Source organism: Lactuca virosa, chromosome 5 (assembly GCF_052849685.1).
Source record: "Lactuca virosa cultivar CGN04683 chromosome 5, Lactuca_virosa_CGN04683_v6, whole genome shotgun sequence".
In the NCBI taxonomy this organism is placed as follows: Eukaryota; Viridiplantae; Streptophyta; class Magnoliopsida; order Asterales; family Asteraceae; genus Lactuca; species Lactuca virosa.
The window spans coordinates 396,945,824-396,969,284 of NC_136430.1; the positions used below are offsets into that span (position 1 = coordinate 396,945,824).

Below are 23,461 nucleotides of genomic sequence, written 5' to 3' on the forward strand. Positions count from 1 at the left end.
TTGGCTGACAACATGACCTAAAAAGTTTACGCTTCGGAGCCAGAACTCGCATTTAGAGAGTTTTTTGTATAACTTTTCAGTTCGTAGGGTTTCCAAGATTTGCCGAAGATGTCGGCCATGCTCCTCTTCACTTCGAGAATAGACTAGAATATCGTCGATGAAAACGATGACAAAGTTGTCGAGGAATGGTCGGCAGACTCGATTCATCAGGTCCATGAATGCGGCAGGGCATTCGTTAGATCGAAGGGCATTACAACGAATTCATAATGTCCATAACAGGTTCGGAAAGCGATTTTGGGAATATCCTCTTCCCGGACCTTGAGCTGGTGCTAGCCGGACCGTAGATCTATCTTAGAGAAGTAATTTGCTCCCTGGAGCTGGTCGAACAGGTCGTCGATTCGTGGAAGTGGGTAGCGATTCTTGATAGTGAGCTTATTCAGCTCTCTATAATCGATACACATCCTAAAGGATCCGTCCTTCTTCTTAACAAAAAGGACCGGAGCTTCCCAGGGTGAGAAGCTAGGTCGGATGAATCCTTTACTCAAGAACTCGCTGAGTTGGCTTGACAGTTCTTGCATCTCCGCAGGAGCCAACCTATAGGGTGATTTAGCCATTGGCGTAGCTCCCGGTACCAGGTCAATTCGGAACTCGACTTGTCTTTCTGGGGGTATCCCCGGAAGATCTTCGGGAAAGACGTCCGGGAAGTCGCAAGCCACTGGGATGTCTCGAATATTGACCTCTTCCTTGGATTTATCCACTATGTGTGCCAAAAACGCCAAGTCCTTCTTTTGTAGACACTTTTGTGCCTTAATGCATGAGATAAGACGAAGATTCGTACTGGGTTTGTCTCCGTATATAATTAGGGTTTCGTGATTAGGGAGATGAAGGCGAACGACCTTCTCGCGACACAAAATTTCGGCATGATGGGGGCTCAACCAGTCCATGCCGATAATCACATCAAAATTCCTAATAGTTACAAGCATCAACTTTATTTGATAGGTATGCTGATTTAAAGTTAGGGTACATCCGACATAGATTTCCCCGGCTGATTCTGTTTTCCTATTAGCCATTTCCACCGTAAAGGTTTCATTAAGCTTTTGGGGTTGTTGTTTTAGCAAGTGTTTGAATTTGTTACTCACAAAGCTTCGCTTTGCTCCGGTATCAAACATGATGCATGCATATGAGTGGTTAAGGAGAAACATACCGGTGACAACAGCGGGATCCTGAACCGCTTCTCCTTGCCCCATAGTCAGCACTCTTCGTGCTGCTCCTGTCGCCTGGGTGTTCGCATTGGGACAATTTCGTCTGAAATGTCCAGTTTTCCCGCACCCATAACAGGTATAACTGGCTCCATCCTTGGTGTTGTTGTTGTGCATATGGTTTTGTGGAAACTGGGTCCTACAGTATTTTGCTGTATGGCCCTTCCGATTGCATCTTGTGCACATCATCTCTCTGCATTCCCCGAGGTGATGGTAGTTACATTTGTTACACTTGGGAAGATTCCCTATGTACTGCTTCGGAGTATTCGGCGTGGATGAGGCTGGAGCATGTGGTGCTGGGGTAGCTTGGGTTGCTGCGTGGACAGTCACTGTCTGTTGCTTTTTGGATGATTCTGAGTTCTGTTTACCTCTTCTCTTGTTACTCTTTCCTTTCTTATTCTCTTCTTCCTTCTTAACATCCACTTCCACGATCTTAACACTCTTCTTGCTGCCATGATCATACAGTTTCTTGGCCAATCTTTTGGCGCTATCAAACGTCTCAGGGTTTGCCGCAGTGACATTCCCTTGGATAGGTGCAGTCAATCCCCAGATGAACCTCTCAATCTTTTTCCCTTCTAAGGTGATCATACCCGGACACAGAAGGGATAGCTCGCTAAACCTGGATATGTATGCTTCAATGTTGGAGTTCTGAACTGTCAAGTTCCACAATTCTTGTTCCATCTTTTGTATCTCGCCTCTAGGGCAGTACTCTGCCAACATCATTTCCTTCAGTTCTTCCCAGGGCATCGCGTTTGCCACTGGAAGGGTCATGGCTTCAATGTGACCATTCCACCATGAAAGAGCTTGATCGACAAAGGTACATGCTGCGAACTTGACCTTGCACCCATCTGGACACCCGCAAATTTCAAAGACGGATTCGATTTTCTCAATCCACCTCTTTAGGGCTATGACGCCTCCCGTTCCATTAAAGGTTCGTGGTTTGGCGTTGGTGAAGTCTTTGTAAGAGCATGTTTTGGTAGGTCCTTGATTTATTCCGTTGTTTGAACATCCAGCTCCCTGCCCGTTTCCTCCGCCATTGTTCCCCTGGTGGATTTGCGCCATGGCTGCTGTGACCGCAGCAGATACAGCGGCTTAAAACGCGACTGAGTTGACTTCCGGTGGTGTCGGTGGTTGGTTATTTCCGCAGTTTGGTCTCTGAGGCATCTTGCTGTTACGGAACAGAAAGATGTTGAGTATGTAGTGTTTTTAAGTTGAGAATTTCGTGAATCGATTTTTGTATCTAATTGTTCCCATAAATTCACACCAAACAATAATAGTATAAAACACATAGTAGGTCACAACATCACCATAAAACACATAATATTTTTCACTAATAATATCCGTACTTTGGTACATGAAAATTTGCTCGAAAGAGCATACATAGAGGTACAAAGTTCGACAGCATAACGACTCTATGAGTAGTGTAATCACTTAAACATGGAGTCGGTAGTACATAATATAGCGATCATAGAGAACATAGCACTAGTAGGGTAAAGCTGGTCCTAACACACTAGGAAGCGCCTAAGGGTGGTAGTGAGATCATATGCCGAAGTGCTGTGCCAACAACTGGGCCATCTCAGTCATTTCTCCAATGACTTCATCTCTTTCCTGTTCCGCCTGCACTGCTCGTGCTTCCATGGCGAATAGCTGTTGTCGTAGTGTGGCAGCCTCAGCCTCCGGAGAACAATTCTCTCTTACGGGATTTCCTGGTGGGGCGGGGTGGTTCTGTGGTGTCTCGCCAGGAGGTGGTGTGACGCGGGCTTCGTCTGTGCCTCCTTCTTCCTCCATATCGTCATCGGTCCCATCAAACTCGTAGTCTGTGTCTGTGTACTCGTCGGGTCCAACGCCGTGTGCTCTCCCTTGCTCTTCCCCCAGGTCGTCCTCAATCATCCCATGGGCCACCAAGACTTGATGAAACCGGATGCCCTGATGCTCCTCTTCCATGGTGACTGTGAGGGGGAACATGTAATGAGGTATATGAATAAGCTATTATCAATCCTAAAGTATTCTTAGTTGTTAATAAATTGGGTTAATGCATTCTTCTTGATTAACTAGGGTATGCCTTGGGTTTACTGACCATCACGATCGTTCCAGGACATGTGATAGTTGTATTACGAAGAAATGTAGTTGATCAGGCTACATTCATCCCTAATACAATTGTGAACAGTCCTGGCTTAACCGGGATGTCAGGTTCTCCCAATTGTTTTATTCGAGTTGTTACTGTGTTCATTTTTCTAAGTCGCACAAATAAGAGTGTTTATTGGTATATTTTATTTGTTTTGTTCAGAGTTATTTAGTTCCTCTATGGTTTTATAGTTGCATATCAATGTTTGGTTAGATATGATAGTTCACTATAAACAGAGCTCTGATACCAACCTGTCACACCCCCGAACCAGACGGCGGAAACGTCCGAGGGCTCGCGTGACTTAAATTGAAATATCATCACAATGAATATATATGAAACATAACACATTCATCACCAACCATTACATAGTACAACTGGCATTGTTTATATCAAGTACAAGGTTTACATTACATGATTTCAAAATATAAAGAGTTTGGTGATTAGCAACTACAAAAGAAACTTTCAACACACTGGATGCCTCCTTGTCTAACGATTACCTGAGAATACAAGTTATTTTGAAAACGGTCAACATATATAATGTTGGTGAGTTCATAAAGGTGTTTGATGTAAAGTAGTTTATGTCATTGGTAAAACCCTGAAAATCCGATATTTTCTGTATTAAAACTTTTCTTGAAAATATTGTGATGATCCTGTAAGTATATGCGTGAATGATTTCAAAACGTGAATAAATGAGAAGTTTTGCATTTTAGTTTTTCAAAATACAAGTGAGTACGATTGGTTTCCCCGGAAAACCCGATGTCTTCCGATAAAAAGTTATGATTGTTTTTGCTTTATTAAATCGTTACCTCGAATGAATATGATTTCCCTTGATTAATGATGTCGAATTTTCTACGTGAGTCGTTATAACCATGCACGATAATGACTAGTTCGTCTGTCTTGGTATTCTAATGAACACCGAAAATTTGATCTTAAGACTTAGTCACCCTAGACTGGCCGAGACTAACTGTAGCGAACAGCTTAGGTGTAGTGGCGTCACCCCTGTAAAGATCTATACACAAACTCTCGCTCTCCCTCCAGGAGACTTTGATTACAACTACAGACTATGACCGAAACTTATTGGTGTCACCCGTTATTACTCACTCAATCCACATGATTTGATTAACCTTGATTAATGATCTAATTTTTTTTTCTTGAAGAGAAGGTAAGCCTAACAGACGAGGAGAAGAGGACTACTAGGTCCTACTAATTTCGTATGTTATTTAAGGCTGTCGAGTATACGAAAAGCGCGTTAGCCCATTTCGCATATTATTTATTTGGACCTTACTAGTAATGCTAATGCGCCACTGAGGCCCAATAGCATATAAAAACCATTGATGGTCCATTAAGCATGTAATTGGGTCACAGGAGGCCCAATAACATGTATTATTTATGTTGGGCCCAAAAGCCATGTTAATGAGTCACGAAGGCCCATTAAGCATGATTAGAATCTCTCAAGCCCAACCACTTGAACGTTTACTTGTTTTATATAGAATTAATGTTGCGAGTTGTTTAATCGATGTGTCGTATAAATCATGAATTTGTTTTATAACGATTTATAGATTTATAAAAATAGTTATTTTTCTATTTGCAACCCATAAGTTATAAAGTTTTGTATATTTTGAACCAATTATTATTATTATCAACACAATTGACCAAAAACATTTGTTTGACCTATTCAGCCCCTTATTTTGTAAAGTTGGCAATTTTTGCCCTTTTTAAAAAAAGACATTTTAGGTCCTTGAACCATTTTTCTTGACATCTTTGACCCAAACACTTATTTAAATAATGTTTTAAGCCCAAAAGTAAATTTTTGAAAGTTTCAACCCTTTAGTTAAAAGATTTGCATTTTAGTCCACCTTTTTCGCAATTTTTACACTTTTTACCCAAATTCCAAAATCTTTGTATTTTCAATCCTTTTTAACAAATATGATCATTTTAAACCGCAGAAATAGATTTATTTACCTTTCTACCCACTGTTTTGAGAAATTTACCATTTCAGCCCCTTGAATCCATATTTTTCGCAACTTTGGGCCTATGGGCCGAAAAGCCCAAAATTTAGCCCAATAAGCCACAAATTTCATTTTTAGTCCTTTGACAACCATAATGTTCATAAGAATTTCCATTTTAACTGTTTTGACATTTTGAACCTTGTAAAAACCGTAAATGACAACTTTTTCCCAAACTTTTGTTTGTTTGACATAAATAGTCCAATAATGAGTTTTATGGTGTAGTGTGTTATTTTAAAGCTTGTATATTAGTTTATCTTGACATGTTAAGTGAAATATGACCTAGATCACATATTTTTCCTTCTTGAACTATAGATCTCGAAATATCTTTCATTTTTAGCACATATATACCACAAAAACACAAGAAATCACACATAACATACAAATACACATAGATCTTCACATTTTACTTGCATTCTCCCCCATAAAACATATGAAAACCGAAAATAGAGGGGTATGAAATCACCTTAGGTTTGTTGCTTCGGTTTTGAAGAAATAAAATGGAAGAGTTTGATCCTAGGAAGCCTTCTTGGGTGGATCTCGAACTTAGAGTTTTTCTAGGATGATGATCAAGAGTTTGTGTGAGTTTAGAATAGATTCTTGATGAAATAAAGAGACTAGATTATGGATCCAAGCATCAACTTACCTAGGATGATGATTCTTGTAGAAGAACCTCCTTGAAATGTTCCAAAATCTCGAAAATTTGAATGGAGAAAAGGATGTGCTTGAGAGTGTTTGGGATGAGAGTTTGAAGATGTGTGTGTGTGCTTGGTGATCCTCGGCCGAGAGTAGAAGAAGAGAGGGGAGAGAGAAGTGATGAAGTGATGGATGCATGGGGAGGAGGGAAATCTAGCATGGATATCCAAGATGTAAAAATGATGTTGGGCTAAAAGAGAGGGAAGGAGTCATTTTTGGGCCCATGCTCGAATTTAGGAGGCTCAACAAATTTTCGGCCCATTGGGCCTCTAAGGCGTCTCACGACCCATATGACTTAAAAGGTTAGGTTTTATGGCCCATAATAATCAAATTAGGTTAGTTATGGCCCAATAAGAAATTTAAATTACTTATGGCCCAATAAGGCCCATTAAAGGTAAACCAATCCATTTTAGGCCCATTATGGCCCAAAAGTTAAGTTTCATGAAAGTGGGTTGAATTTCAAGCACAACATGAATTAGGGTTTACTAGTTTACAATAGATAATGTTTACAAGAGTACAGAATTTCCTAGCTAGAATGCTAGTTGTGACATTTATAGGCTGCAAGTGGTCCAGTACCCCAGGCGTACTCAACTTACGCACGACGTACTGGAGGCCACGTGTCAACATCATATCGCAAGCCTTGGGGAGGAAGGTGTGTGCCAGATCGCGACACGTGTCACCCTCTTATTAATCCAAAAATTAATTATCTTGTAAAATCCATAACTTTCGTACACAAGTTCTGTTTTTGATGTTCTTTATATCCACACGTAGCTATCGACGAGATCTACAACTTTCGTTTACACTCCGTCAGCTAATTTTGACTTTATTTTTAAAGTTATATTTTAACAGTCTTAGATAGTTAAAGTCCGTTAAAAATTCATAATTTTGTCATCCGACGTCCGTTTTCAACTGTCCTTATATTGTTGAACTCCTATTAACGAGATCTTCAATTCTCGTTTAGATTGTGTCGGCTAATAATCGATCGATCTAAAATTCGATTTCTGAGTTGTACACTACTACGCTGAATCTTAGAAAAATCATAACTTCCTCAAATGAAGTCAGATTTGGACGTTCTCTATATGCATGCTATCGGTTTAACAAGTACTATGACTTTCATTTAGATCACTAAGGCTAAAAAGTAATTTATCAAAAATTTACTTTTTACAATACGCAGAGTCGTGTCGGTTTAATCGCGAAACTTCTACGGGTCATAATTTCTCCGTTATAAGTCGGAGTTCAGCGTTCTTTATATGTACAGAATCCTTGTGACATATATTATAATTTTGGTTAAGATTATTTATTCTAAATAATATTCTATCAAAAGGTCATTTTTAACGCTTATTATTTCTAAATTGACTAGCCCGAATCTGCGGGCGTTACAGTGTACACTTCTTTATTTTGCCACGCTATCACATAGGCGACACATCACCAAACGACCAAAGTATGGTTCATTGCCACACCGAAGGAGTGGTGCCACACTTTTTTTTAACAATTTAATTTAAATAAAAACATTAAATTTCATAAAAAACATAACATTTCATTAATTAAAAATTAAAATCCATACATTCCATTACTTAAGAAAAAAACATGACATTTAAAAAAAACTTAAAAACTTAGAAAAAAAAACTTAAAAACTAAGAAAAAAAAACCTAAACATGAAACGATTAAAAACGTTAAAAAAAACTAGAAAATTTAAACTTATTTATTACCATAACGTTTTTTGAGATCGGCTTTCATTGCCAAAACAATTTCAAGCTCCTCCCCGGTCATATTCGATGCGTTCATCGTAGTATTTTGTAGTCGCTTTCCCTTTGTTTCCGAAGCTCTCTTTCGGAAGAAAGTTGCAAAATCTTGTCCATTCTATCTTTTATACATTTCATATCGGCCCCCATTTCTTTCATCTCATCTGAATCTGACGTTTTGCCTTTGCCTTTGCTTTTTTTTGCTTTGTCCTTCCCATTGGTCTGGAAGGTGATGAAACTGGAATGGGTTCATCTTCGTTCAGGTCGAATTGAACACGAGCATCTGATGTGGTGTGGTCGGATTCGGATGTTCTGTTGCGTTTTGAACCACTTTCGATATGCTCGTCTGATGTTTTGTTGTTTTGCCATTTCTTGTTATCTTTCACAAGATTCCAAACTTCAAGAAACTTGAAAGCCTTCACGTCTTCTTTTTTATACACTTTCAGTGCTTTCTACAAAATCACATCATCGCTTTCTCCACTTTTTCATTGACGTTTCATGTTGGTATAAAAATCATTAAACAACATGACTTCCTTATTCATATTCACCCATTTTGAGTACAATTGATGTTTTGAACGATAGATTCCACGGTTCATTCCTTTATGGAACCTATGTAAAACCCGAAACAAAAAACAATCATGTTTTTGGTCTTTTCCAATCGTCGCATCTTCTGAAATATTGATTCATGATTGTGCCAACACTAACACTTCTAGGGGTTCCCATCCTTTAGCCGTCACCTTCTTTTTTCTTTTACTTGCTGGTCGAGTGGGTTGAGTTTCTTGAACGAATTCTGATTGGGAATCAGAAATTACCGTTCGTGGTTGTGATTGTGTTTGTTGAACAAACTCAGGTTGAGACAAAAAATCAAATGGATTAAAATTTGGTTAGGGTTGTGGTTGTGTTTGTGGTAGTGGTTGTGTTGGTCGTTGTGGTTGTGGGATTTGTTGTGGAAAATACGGAAGCATACCGCTATAGTGATAATACGGAGGCGAATAAATCGGTTGATCATATAAAGGTCTTGCGGTTGTACTGTTTCCAGTGAGTGTTTTTTCGTTGGTAGGCCTTTTGGGAGAAGAAATTTTGAATGGATTTGAGAAAAAGATGGTAGAAAGTTAAGAAATTTGAATGAGGTATTTATAAAAAAATGATATGTATACATAGAATTAGTTTAAAAAAAATTAAATTCTAAAAAGGACCGTTGAAACGGTCAAAAGAGCATGGACCAATCAAATTGTATGGCCAAAAGGTGTCACACTGCGGCCTAAACCACACCCTGACCGCACCACCCAGGAGGAGGTGTTCATGTCCCACGGTGACAAAACCGCGGTTCTGAACCGCACCACTCCTCCAAACCTAAGGAATTATCCACGTTGTTCCCATAGTGCCGATGTACTTATGGTGGTTTCATGTGCGAATGGTTATGTACTTATGTATGAAATCCTCATGATATAGTCAGGGCCGGTCCATTAGTTTTTCATACCCGGGGCGAGACAATAAATAAATGCCCCAACAGAACAAAGCCAACGCCAGTCCATTTTCATTAACTGAGTTTGGAGTGTTTAATGTGAAGTTTATATAGAAAAAGAGTTCATGTAGTATTAAATTTGTCAAATCTATACAAATGCTACTAATTAAAGAGTTGTAGTTGCTTTCATGTCTTATTAAATTTATACAAATTTTACTAATTAACTTTTGCTGTAATTGCTTTCATTTTGACAGTAATATCAAACACCCATAGACAAATATATTTAAATGCTCTTAAGTAAAGTGTCAGCAAAGCTATAAAGACAAATATATACCAAACAATAAAAGATCTTAAGAGGGCTAATTAAACTCCCCACAGTCAGTATGTAAAAAGTAAAAACACGTTTCTACAATTGTAGCGAATCTCCAGCTGAAGTAAACAACAATCAAGCAAATCAGATTAAGACATACTCAAAATAGCAATGAGCTTTCCAAATCTCTAACCACATACTTCAGTAAAAACAGATCACCCCAGCCATCCAAAGCTCTTAAAATATAGCCAAAAACAAAGACCACCTAGTAAAAGAAGAGCTCCAAACATGGCCGAAATAGCATTGAAATTCTGAGTTTACACTAGATTATAAACAAAGTATAAGAAAAAGCTACAAAACATTAAATAAACTATTAAAAATAATTTGTGACCACCAAATTTCAACTTTCTGGTTTAAGGACTACTTTGGATGAAATGAAAACCATCGGTACAAAAGAAATTACACAAAAATTGAAATTACACAAACAGTAAGAATCACAACAGCAAATCGATTTCAGAAATTTTTCCAAATGCTCGACTCAGGTATAAATCAAACTCCTGACAAAAGACACAAAAATTAAATTAAGAGATGATTGATGGCAGCAGGTTTATAAAGAAATTAGTATTAGATTAAGAAAAACAAAACTTACCCAAATCAATTGAAGAGAAATCAGAAATCGAAAAATCCAACAAGTCCTTCCTACTTTCGTTGCCCTCGCAGTTTGCTTCAGGTTATAACATAAATCGAACTCCAAGTCTCCAACTTGCACACAAATCTGAAATTTGAAATCGCAATACTATCAAAAATCTGAAATCGCAATACTATGATATTATTGAGATGATCGATTAAGTGCAGCAGTAGGTTTATTTGACGAAAATTAATGACATTGAAGAATAGAAATCTGATGTAGATGGATGGTAAACGGGATCAATGAATCAGTTAAGTCGATCTAGACTTTAGATCCGGCTCCTCGGTCTCTACGAACTCGTACGTTTTTTTAGGGGCCGATTGAATTTACCGATATGGCTATTGCAATTCTCAAAGTGATTCAATTATTTGGCGCTCACTAACACGCCTTCGCTCTTGCCTCGCTCCCACACGATCGACTGAACTTCTGCTCTTGGACTAAACTTTTGGGCTAACATAATATACATATTACTTAGTGGACTAAATTTATGCCCCTCCTTTTATGTTGCCCTGGGCCTTGGCCCAACTCGCCCATGTATTGGGCCGGCCCTAGATATAGTTATGAAGTAAATTAATTATTTTTGCTGACTATCTCTTCTTAACATAAAACGAAAAGCTTATAAAATCTTTGAAAAACTACATACTTTTTGGAATTTAAGGTTTTTTTTAGATAAGAATTTTTAGCTTGTACTCGTGAACAAACTTTTTTTAGTTCCAGATTTTTCTTGACAAGTAGAAGCCGAAAATTACTAAAAACTCTCAAAACCTTGATGCCGAATTTATTCTTAGTAAAATTATTTAAAACAAAAACATATCATTTCATATGTGGATAAGCACTTCCTATAAATTGTTTACAGCTTAATAACGGGGAAGAATCACATACACGTGATTTTGGACTCACAATTTCTTTATTTGTTTTCTTGTAAATTACAGAAATAGCCCTTACATGTTCTATTCATAATAACTTACAATCCTTTTTCTTTCTTTTCTTTTACTTTTTACCCTTGCAATCTAATTAACCTGCCATTTGCAACCTATTTCCTTTTTCTTTTTGCTTTTCACCCTTATAATCAACGTCTTCTTACACCTTCTTCACAATAGATACATTTTTTATTTTTACTTGCCATTTGCGGCCCTTTAACCTTTTTTTTATCCTAGAGAACTAGGTTTTTGTAAATACACGTGCAAGATCGGTATATACAATACTAGCGACCTTATATATTTTTCTACCAACAACTACAATGTTACCATTTGCACCCTTTTTCCTTTTTCTTTTTTCTCTTTATGCGTATAATCCACATGTTCTTACACCTTCTTTACAATAGATATCTTTTTTTTAATTGCCATTTGCCGCCCTTTAACCTTTTTTTTTTCATTTTTTATGCTAAAAAACTACGTTTTGTAAATACACGTTGCAAGATCGGTATATACAATGTCACCGACCTTATATATTTTTCTACCAACAACTCAACGGTACCTGCCTTTTATCAATATAATTTTTAAATTCAATTAAAAAACAAATTGGACCATAGCAACTTGGGGTTGACAAAAAACTACTCACAAAATCATTGTAGCTACTACTACTTAAAATGCACAATGTACTACTTCTTTCTATAGTTATGGCCCTTGTATTCTTATGAATTATTCAAAAACATCCAACTTACAAAAATAATCTTAAAACTCTTCTGAATTTTTGATAAATCACCAAATGTTCATTTCTTTTAAATTTTTATTGTTTTTTGGAAACAGTGATATACACAGGAAAAACACACGTAAGAACCCGTGGCAAAGCACAGGCTTAAATACTAGTGTGAATAAAAGTATGAAATCCATAAATTTAGTGAAAAAACAAAATTTTGTACGATAAAACAAAATTCAATGTTGAATGGTTGAAACTTAGAAACTTATGACAATAAAGCTATAGAATCTTTTAGGAAAATCTTCGCAAAATTTCAAAATTTCAAAATAATAATAATAAGCAAAATTTTCAAAATAATAATAATAATAATAATAATAATAATAATAACTAGTGAGGAATCCTGCGTTGCCGGAGTTGGAGTTGCAGGGGTTAGAGGGTATTTCATAGCCTTTTGTTACTGTTACTAAATATTTATTTATGCATGGATGAGGAATCATTTACAAATCTGACCATATATAGATTTGGAAACAATCTATTCTAATCACAACTTCTCCCCAATGGTTGTTTTATGCAACCCAATTCCTTCCTTGTCTTCTTTTCCTGCATAGGAAGCTTGTTTCCAACATGTGATCCTTGGTGATGACATTGAATACATGCACTGGTCACATGATCGTGTTGAATGAAAATTATACAATAAAATCATTAGACTGCCAAATAACCTTTTCTTCCCTTACCCATCTTGTGATCATTGATTCCTAAACGCATCTTATTAATTAATATGTTCTTAGGGTCAAGCTCAAATTAACAAAACATAATACTCTAAATTATATTCTTCTCTAAATTCTAATCACATTAACCCATTCCGAATCATGAGTATGGATAACATCAGTTTCTCTATGACCACCAAGATCCAGGTTGTCCACCTTTCACAAAAAAAACTCACAACTCTGACATGGGACAATTTGTCTTGATCATATTATTTGATCGTATTATTGGAGATGCGCAATCTACTAACACCATATCCCTCCTATAATAATAAAAGTATAATTAAAGTATAAAGTACATGAATTCAGCACAAGGAAGGACGAAAAACAAACAGCATGAACCTACCTCATCAAATTTGATGTAACCGAATGATAAACAGGGATTATTTCATCAATCATCCGATTCAACAACTTCCAGATAAGTAAGTGTCTTATGAATCACACAGCCAAACTGACCAAAAAAAAAAAAAACCAAAAAAAATATCCAAAAAGAAAAATTAGCTTACCTTCTGATGTAGGTTCAGGTTTGTATCTAATTGTCCGATATTTCTACACACAAAACCAAACGTATTGTAAATTAAGTGAACCACATTCCCTTGAAGTATGTAAATAAGTTAATTATAATAACAGTTTGCACCAAAAAATAAAGCAATGGAGAAAAAAAAAAAAAAAAAAAACGTACTTCACTTCTACCCAGCTTGTTAACTGTATCCACGAATGCTTCATGAAGTTCAGCTGTCCAATGCATTCTTGGCTTGTTTTGATTGTCCATCCAAAAACACATTCGTAATCTGCAAAAAGAACCTCACGTTAGCTTTATGTCATGTATTTACACAATAAAAATTAAAAAAAAATATACATACCTGAGTGCACCCAAATAATTTGAGTGTTTTTAATGATAAACAACTATCTACAATCAATCCAACAGCTTCATTTGTCATGTTCACAACCAATTTTGCTTTTCTGTTTTTCGGGTACCGCGAATCGCCATCTAGAACAAACACAACCCGTGTTTGCCACCTCATCACAGGCCCTTCACCCGGAGTTTCATCTTCATCCTTCTTCTTTACCTGATACATCTCATAACCTTTCTGAAACTTCTTTTTGAAGCATAACGATACATTACAATGAAGGATTTTAATCCTACAATAATAAAAAAAGTATTAGCAAATTGATTTTTTTTATTAAAATCAATTATAAATAATGTTAAACCACCTTTAATACCTGAAGCGCCACGAATCATATCACCTCAAGCCAAAACAATCAAGGTTGGTTTCCATTTTGAAGTTGAACTCAGATCTCTACTAAATATCTTAACAGAACTTGCTGATAAAATATTTCCCTTTGTTGTTCTTCTAATCTAAATTGTTCCTGTTGAGCAAGATTTGTCGAATAGCACAACTAAAACTAAAAAATTAAATATTTCATACATAAAGATTAAAAATGTCATGTTAAGAAGATATCAGTTTCACAATTAACAAAGGGGAAGGAAAGGAATATAAAGGAACTTACTTGAATGCAGAATAAAACTAAGTAAAGGGAAAAGGAAGAAAGGGAACCTGATAAGCTTCATGATTTGATACGATCCTCTTAATGATTGTGCTAGTTGTGATGTCCAACATCATACGGATTGCGATTATCCTGTTATATGATATGTCAGACCATGAAAACATTTTGAAACTAAACTTTCTTATTGGATAAAAGTAATTAAAAAAAAAAAAAAGCAATAATTTTTTAAGGATACGTTTTCAAGATCATCATTTTCTGCCACTGTCCCATGGACAACTAATGAGATATTAAAGGTTGTAATATGCATAAAAAAAAAGAGAAAAAGAAAAGTGCACAAACAATGAGTATATTATATATAGAAGAAAAAACCCTTGGACTTTATGAAGAAATGTATATATTGAAGATACCGGATTCTGCTTTCAAAGGGTAACAACAAATCAAAAAAAAGGAAGTATCAATACATCTCTTCTTTAACAGAACTTTCTCAACCCAACTTTTAAATTAAGGCTTAAGCAATTAGAATCATTATCAAATAGATATAAAGTGGTTACACATTTGTTCTCATCAGCTTCAGGAAATCGATACGAAAATACCACGAAGTCTTAATATATAAGCCTATTTTTATGACTTACAACTAACCTTGATGCATCAACCAAGGCTGTTTTTATGACTTTCAACGTGTCAATGATTCCATTCTTCACCATATTCACATATTCACCTGCAAATCAACAAATTTTACAAAAAAAAAAGTCTCAATAAAAATATATTCTCAATCCCCATTTACACATACCTTTGGCTGCATGACTGCATCATACCCAAGATTCGGATTGTCCAACTCTAGAAGCTTCCCAACAACAGCAGAACCCTCAACCCCAGCAATAGATGCAATCGTATGAACTGACATCTGTGATTTAACAAATTAATTAAAAAATGTTAATTTCTTCATATTGTATACGAAGTGAAATGTTCAAATCTGCAATTAAACTTGTGACCTTTTGTTGTAAAATATGACGGATCCAAATTGACTTAAATAATATTAGCTCAATGCGGAATGGGATCAAAAATTATCAAAGCGTAATAATCACAACGTAATACGAATAAAATAAATAGAATAGAGACACAGGAATTTACGTGGAAACCCAAATCGGGAAAAAACCACGGGCGGAGAAAGCCGAGAAACAATTCACTATAATTTGCAGTGTTTACAGGGATTATGAAAGAGATTACAAAATAGAGTGGGAGAGCTAAAATACACGGTGGTGTATCAGTATATATATGTAATACTTTTCTATATATACTTGGATAATTTTTGGTTGTGTTCTTTTTTCTGGTTCATGGCTTAGGCTATTTATAGCCAAAAGCAATATAATATGAAAGGAAAGAAGAAAAGCCGTCCAAATTGTAGGCGGACAATTGTTTTTAGGCGCCTTACTTTGACCACATATATACACCGTCCAATTCTTCATTCAATTCACATATATATTACTATTCATAGTCAAACTATGAATAGTAAATGATAAGTTACTGAAATAACCCCTGAACTATTTGCCACTTGCTAATTTTGGAGGCAACTTTTCCACAATCTCCACCTTGACATCAAAATTAAGCAAGTCATGCTTTACGATTAGTCAAAACCTATAGCTCACCAAACTCTAAAACTTCCATAAGAACCTGCAAATTTTATATAGAGAAAAAAATTGTTTCCGAAAAATAAATAATACTTCCTCCACCTACGAGCCTTCAGGCTCAACTGCGATCAGAAACACCCACCATGTCCAAACATAATTTGAACTTGGCTATAGGAAGACTTTTAGTGAACATATCAGCGGGATTATAATCTGTATGAATCTTGTCCACAACACAATCACCTTTTTCAATGATATCCCGCACAAAATGATAACGAATATCAATATGCTTTGTTCGGTCATGAAACATTTGATCTTTACTCAAGAAGATAGCACTCTGGTTGTCACAGAAAACTGTGGTCACCTTTATTCTATCATCGAGTTCTCCAAATAACCCCTTCAACCAGATATCTTCCTTAACTGCTTCTGTAATCGCCATGTACTCTGCCTCGGTAGAAGACAGGGCAACTGTAGACTGTAACTGGGCTTTCCAACTAACAGCACAACCATTTAGAGTAAACACATACCCTGTAATTGATCTTCGTTTATCCAAATCTTTGCCATAATCTGAATCAACATATCCGAACACCCCAATGTTAGATTTACCAAAATTTAAACACATAGAAGACGTACCGCGTAAATAATGAAAAATCCACTGTACTGCTTTCCAGTGTTCTTTCCCCGGGTTCGCCATGTATCTACTAACCATGCTAACAGCATAAGCCAAATCAGGGCGCGTGCAGATCATAGCATACATCAAAGATCCAACAGCGCTAGAGTATGGAACACGTGCCATGTAAGCCATATCAGTCTCATTAGTAGGACTCAAAGCGGATGATAGCTTGAAATGAGCTGCAAAAGGTGTGTTGACAGACTTTGCTTCGTGCATACTGAAGCGTCTTAGGACTTTCTCAATATAACTTTTCTGAGAAAGATGCAAGATCCTAGACTTCCTGTCACGAATAATTTCCATACCTAAAATCTTTTTGGCAGCTCCTAAGTCCTTCATTTCAAATTCAGCTTTCAACTGGTCTTTTAACTTCTGAATCTCCTTCATATCTTTTGCTGCAATCAACATGTCATCCACGTACAAGAGTAAGTAGATCTTTGAACCATTGTCACCTTTCTTGAAATAAACGCAGCTATCATAGGTGCACCTGCTGAATTTGTGACTGGTCATGAAAGAATCGAACCTCTTGTACCATTGTCTAGGAGACTGCTTGAGGCCATAAAGAGATTTGTTCAACTTGCATACGTAGTTCTCCTTTCCAGGAACTACAAAACCTTCAGGTTGTTGCATAAAAATCTCTTCCTCAAGCTCACCATTTAGGAAAGCTGTAGTGACATCAAGTTGTTCTAACTCAAAATCGTTAGAAGCAACCAACCCCAACAATACACGAATGGAAGTATGTTTGACAATTGGGGAATAAATGTCAGTGTAATCAATACCAGGAATCTGACTGTAGCCTTTAGCTACTAACCGAGCTTTGTATCTTGGTTTATCATTTGGGTTGACAGGTTCCTTGAGCTTGTAGACCCACTTGCATTTAACTGGTCTCTTCCCTTTCGGAATAGGAACTAAATTCCAAGTATTGTTTCACTGCAAGGATTCCATCTCATTTTGCATAGCGAGCATCCAATCATTTGAGTCTTCAGATTTGATAGCCTCGTCATAATTTGCAGGCTCCGTTGCAGACTCAATATTATCAGCAACAATAAAAGCATAGGCAACCAAATCAGATTCAGCATACCTCTTCGGAGGAATAATCTGTCTTCTCGGTCTATCTCTTGCAATGCTTGGAGTAGTAGCTTGTGGTTGTGAAGGTGTTGAATCTTCACCAACAACATGCTCATCCGACGAAGAAGAATCTTGATGCTGATTTGTACTCTGATTAGTGGTAGGTGAAGTAGGAAGCTCCACCTCCATTTGAGCATTCTCTTTATTTGCTTCGGATGATACATCTGATGCATCTGTTCTTTTAGAAGAGTCAGCAACTGGTTGAAATATAGCAGACTCATCAAAAGTAACATCTCTTGAGATGATAATTTTCTTCAAATCAAAGCTCCATAACTTGTAACCCTTTACACCTTGATTGTACCCAAGAAAAACGCATTTGATTGCTCTTGGTTCTAGCTTCCCATTGTCAACTCGTGCATACGCTGGACATCCGAATGGTTTTAAATCTGAATAATTTGCAGGTTTACCGGACCATAACTCAAACGGAGTTTTCTTCTCGATTGCTCGTGACGGTGATCGGTTGATAACATAGCAAGCAGTCGAAGCAGCCTCCGCCCAAAAAGACTTTGGCAATTTGGAATTAGAAAGCATACACCGGACCTTCTCCATAATGGTGCGATTCATCCTTTCAGCTACACCATTTTGTTGAGGTGAATGGACTACTGTGCGATGTCGAGTAATGTCTTCCTTTTGACAATAGACATTAAACTCTTCTGAGCAAAACTCAAGTCCATTATCCGTACGAAGATACTTTACCACTAGACCTGATTGCTTTTCAACCTGAACTTTCCAATTTCTGAAGGTAGAGAAAACGTCTCCTTTATGTTTTAAGAAGAAAGACCACACCTTCCTGGAGAAATCATCAATAATAGTGAGCATATAATAGCTCCACCTTTTGAAGCAACTCGAGCCGGTCCCCACAAATCCGAGTAAACATAATCAAGTGGTCCTTTCGGTGTATGGATACCACTTGCAAACCTTACTCGTTTTGCCTTGCCATATACACAGTCTTCACAGAAATCCAAATCAACAATCTTTTGTTGACCAAGTAAACCTCTTCGACTCAATTCTGACATGCCTTGAAAACTCATATGGCCGAGTCGAAGGTGCCAAAGACGGGACTGATCTGGATCAGAAAAAGACTTTGATACAACATCAGCATCACTCGAAATTGTTTGCCCGTCAAGAAAGTAAAGATCTGAGGTTTTTCGTTCGACTCTCAGTTTGTCGGAACCGTCTTTGAATACCCTGAGAACTCCACCTTTACCAGCAAACTCGTATCCCTTTTTGTCAAAGGAACTGAGAGATAACAAGTTTCTTCTGAGGTCAGGAACATATCTAACATCCCCTATGGTTCGAATAACTCCGTCAAACATACGGATCCTGACTGAACCATGTCCAAGAACTGGACATGTAGTATTGTTACCCATCAACACATAGCCCTGGTTAACCTTTTCAAATGTGTAAAACCAACTTTTGTTGTGACACATATGAAAAGTACAACCAGAGTCGAGTATCCAATCACCAGTGGAATCCAGTTTATCTGAATAAACTGTCAAAAGTTCTCCAATACCTTCGACCTCAGCTAGATCGGCTTCACCCGAAGTGCTAGCTTGTTTACCATTTGCTGCCGTCTTCTCTTTTTCTTTGTTCTTCAACTTGAAGCATTCTTCAAGCACATGTCCCTTCTTGTGACAATAGTTGCAAAACTTTCGTTTGCCTTTTGACTTGGATCTGGTTCTGTTGGAAGATTGAGAAGTTCTACTTCTCTCTGTTGTTCTTCCTCTGGCATTCAAACCTTCGGCTTTAGCATCACTTGAACCACCACCAGTAATATGCTTCATCTTCTCTTTGGAATCCAAAGCTGTATAGACTTCATCTAAAACTAGAGTGTCACGGCTATAGATAATAGTATCACGAAAATGGCTATAGGATTCTGGCAACGACGATAGTAAGAATAGAGCCAAGTCTTCATCTTCATATTGAACATCCATATTCTCTAAGTTATTTACTAACTCTTTAAATGTGGATATATGTTCAGCTAAAGAGCCTCCTTCAATCATCTTGAGATTGAACAACCGTTGCTTCAAATGCAACTTGTTTGGTAAGCTCTTGGTCATCAACAGTTGCTCCAACTTTAGCCATAAAGAAGCCGCTGACGTTTCTTTTAGAACATCTTGCAAAACATCGTTTGACAAGTGCATACGAATTTGGGATAAAGCCTTCAGATCTTTCATCCCCTTTTCTTCTTCGATCCATGTATCGGGCATCTTATTGAAACCCAAGAGCGCCTTGTGTAAATCCATCTGAATGAGAATGTCTCTCATCTTTACTTGCCACAACGGAAATCGGGTGTTACGATCCAGTAGTGGAATATCGTATTTTACCGAAGACATGATTAATTACTTGATAAAATGATCCCAACGAGCTAATATCACAACCTGGATGCTCTGATACCAATTGTTGTAAAATATGACGGATCCAAATTGACTTAAATAATATTAGCTCAATGCGGAATGGGATCAAAAATTATCAAAGCGTAATAATCACAACGTAATACGAATAAAATAAATAGAATAGAGACACAGGAATTTACGTGGAAACCCAAATCGGGAAAAAACCACGGGCGGAGGAAGCCGAGAAACAATTCACTATAATTTGCAGTGTTTACAGGGATTATGAAAGAGATTACAAAATAGAGTGGGAGAGCTAAAATACATGGTGGTGTATCAGTATATATATGTAATACTTTTCTATATATACTTGGATAATTTTTGGTTGTGTTCTTTTTTCTGGTTCATGGCTTAGGCTATTTATAGCCAAAAGCAATATAATATGAAAGGAAAGAAGAAAAGCCGTCCAAATTGTAGGCGGACAATTATTTTTAGGCGCCTTACTTTGACCACATATATACACCGTCCAATTCTTCATTCAATTCACATATATATTACTATTCATAGTTAAACTATGAATAGTAAATGATAAGTTACTGAAATAACCCCTGAACTATTTGCCACTTGCTAATTTTGGAGGCAACTTTTCCACACCTTTAGTGCATTTTTAATTATCTCAACGCTTATTTTCTGATCAAAGTTGGTTGTTGGTAGTTTTTCCAACTCTTTAGATGTATAATTCACTGTCGCTAGCTCCTCCGGTCTTGAAGATGATAACAAATTTTTCATTATTTTAAACATGAAAAAAGATAAAAATAAATTTTTTTTTGGATGAAAGATGTAAAACTGACAAACCTTTAGAGCAACAATACCACCAGAAAGCTTGGGTAGCCTTTCTTGAAACTTTTCATTATCATAATCAGATGTGGTAGACGTGATTGATGACCTTCTCTGTACAACAAAAAGAATCATGTTATAAAATTGGGATTTGATCCATTTGAAAATATTATTTTGCAAAGATATGAACATGAACAGTTTGAAGGAAAACGTTAATGAAGGGCACCTGTTCACATCTCTCTTGTATAGATTTCTTATCATCAGCACCATCAAGAACAACTGTGTCATCTTTGGACACAGTGACCTGAATCAAGAATCATCATTTATTTAGTTATAAACAAAACCCAGAAATTAAAATTTAGTCATCGATTCTTAAGTTTTTGATTTCTTACTAAGAACCATCCTTTTAATAATATTCCAAAACTAAATAGAGATTATAGAGGGAAGTAGGATCTGTATTTTTAGAGATTAGAGACCTTACCTGTACATGAGCATGTATTCCAGGTTGACCGATTATCAGTTTCAACAGAGGAAATAGCATAATCGACTCCATATCCACCTGAAAGTTGAAATTCATCCTATGATGCAAGTAAATAGCTAATGAAAGAAAAATATATCCAATTTTGAGGATAATGATATGAATTAGAACACATGTAGGCTGAAACAATTACATAAATATACAAAAATAGGTCGAAATACAACTAACAGAATATTGTATCGATGACAAATGAACAAAAATTGAACTTACGGTTGTGCTTCTCCCATGTGACACAGCGTCTAAATTTTTTGTTTATTCAGTGTGAAACAAATTTATGTTATCCGATTGTTTTAATGTAAAATTAAAGATCCAAAAAAACATAATTAAGACTCCTGAGAGAAACAGCAAGAGTACCTTCAAGCATCTCCATTGATTCCTTTACAGTTGAATATTGGCATAAGTTCACCAGAACATGACCCCATTTTCATTTTGTTAAACTCTGTAATAACATAACAGTGTCATTTCTCATCTCTTGGTCCTAATTTTTGACTTATTTTGACAAAGACAAATTTCTCTCAAGAAGAACAAAGTATTGTTGCATATTATTATATAGGAAGTTCATTTTTTAGCTTTTATAAACTTTTCAATGAATAATGATTCTCAAATAAACACTTGACAGTTATTCAGCATCAGCTCTACACAGAAGGATAAACGGTCATCTTTCATATTCGGTTTGTTCATTCAGACCATAAAAGAAACATTCTTTGTTTATAGTTTATACAGCACACTTAAATGACAAAAACAAAATAAAAACCCAATGTGAATTGCTTTAGAAACTCATATGGTTCATTGATTCAATGTAGTTGTAAGGTACAAACATGGATTTTTTTTAAGTGTACAGCACAAATGAGGAATTGTTAAGTCTTTTTGTCCCGGTAAATCCAATCAGTTTCCCCAAGTTCCTATATCATCGATTCATAAAACAGCTGAGAGAGGGAGAGAGAATCGTACATATGTGTCGCGGGGGTCCTTGGAGAAATTTTCTTTGGCGCCCATACAAACATTCTATAACATCCCAAAAATCATGACCAAAAATTTCATTTTTATTTATTAAATAAACCATAGTTATCAAAATCATTCCATCTCAAAAACATAAGTCGTAGTATCAAATCAGAGTATCATATCAAAACATCAAAGTAAACATCCCAGGCTAAACATCATGGTGTGTGCAATGCAGTCATCTCGAGCTCTTCCCTTTGCTACCGGAAGTACCTGAAACCAAAACTGAAACTGTAAGCACGAAGCTTATTGAATGTCCCCCAAACTACCACATACCATACACATAATCATACTACTAGGAGATATGGGCCCCGCCCACACTCAAGGAGATACGGGCCTCGCCCACACTCAGCTATCTTTGAGATATGGGCCTCGCGCACACTCGGCTACTAAGCACACATACAAGTATCACACAGACAACAAGTATAACCACATCTATCAATCAGTTCTATATCTATACTCAAATAATGCTATGAGATACGGGCCTCGCCCACACTCCGCTATCTATGAGATACGGGCCTCGCCCACACTCAGCTACAAATCAATACACATAACATATACGGGCTGACCTTGGTGCCTTTGACCCGTTCAAACAGGGAGGAAACTCACCTAACTGTCGGATGATAGCTGAAACGTCTTTGCCCGGAATCAGCTCCACTCACTCCCTGAACCAAAACAACCCCTTAGATACCATTCCACACTCATAACCCTTAAAGGTCAACTCTGGTCAAGTCAAAGTCAAATCAAATTCAAAGTCAATGCTCCGAGTTGACTCAACTCGTCGAGTTCTCATGAATCACAAAATCGTGAAATCGCGATCTAACTCGTCGAGTTTTCCTCCAACTCGCCGAGTTTCTCATTCTCAACAGAAACAAGACTTTCCCAGTACAAATCGTCGAGTTCCCTTGTGGACTCGCCGAGTTCCTTCAACAGAATCGGGAATGTTCGACCCAACTCGTCGAGTTCCTCGCATTTCTAGTCTATTCAGCCCTTTCCTCAGATCTAAGGTTCCAGAATATAAATCTACAGTATTCCCATGGTATATTTTTGTAAAGTCGACAACTTGATGGCTTTACATGCCTCAAATGGACCCAATCTCGAGATATAACAACCTACTTCTATGGACATG

At 36.9% G+C, this 23,461-nt stretch overlaps 2 protein-coding genes and 1 long non-coding RNA gene across 3 annotated transcripts in view; 1 reads left to right on the plus strand and 2 right to left on the minus strand.

The window, feature by feature from the left end:
• Positions 1-23,461, plus strand: part of LOC145111547 (non-specific lipid-transfer protein 1-like) — a 58,140-nt gene that overhangs the window by 19,889 nt on the left and 14,790 nt on the right. The gene's annotated exons all lie outside the window — the stretch shown is intronic.
• Positions 12,731-14,422, minus strand: LOC145116724 (uncharacterized). Its single transcript, XR_013712279.1, has 6 exons — positions 13,918-14,422; positions 13,557-13,836; positions 13,376-13,484; positions 13,200-13,242; positions 13,040-13,104; positions 12,731-12,956 (listed from the first exon to the last, which is right to left on the minus strand). It is a non-coding gene; the product is annotated as an uncharacterized LOC145116724 (long non-coding RNA).
• Positions 13,425-21,703, minus strand: LOC145115345 (chaperonin CPN60, mitochondrial-like). The gene is made up of 9 exons (XM_079051619.1): positions 21,688-21,703; positions 21,544-21,572; positions 21,277-21,453; positions 21,022-21,099; positions 20,613-20,909; positions 15,007-15,106; positions 14,842-14,926; positions 13,557-13,836; positions 13,425-13,484 (listed from the first exon to the last, which is right to left on the minus strand). The coding sequence occupies exons 1-9, from the start codon at positions 21,701-21,703 to the stop codon at positions 13,425-13,427; spliced, it is 1,122 nt and encodes a 373-aa protein (XP_078907745.1).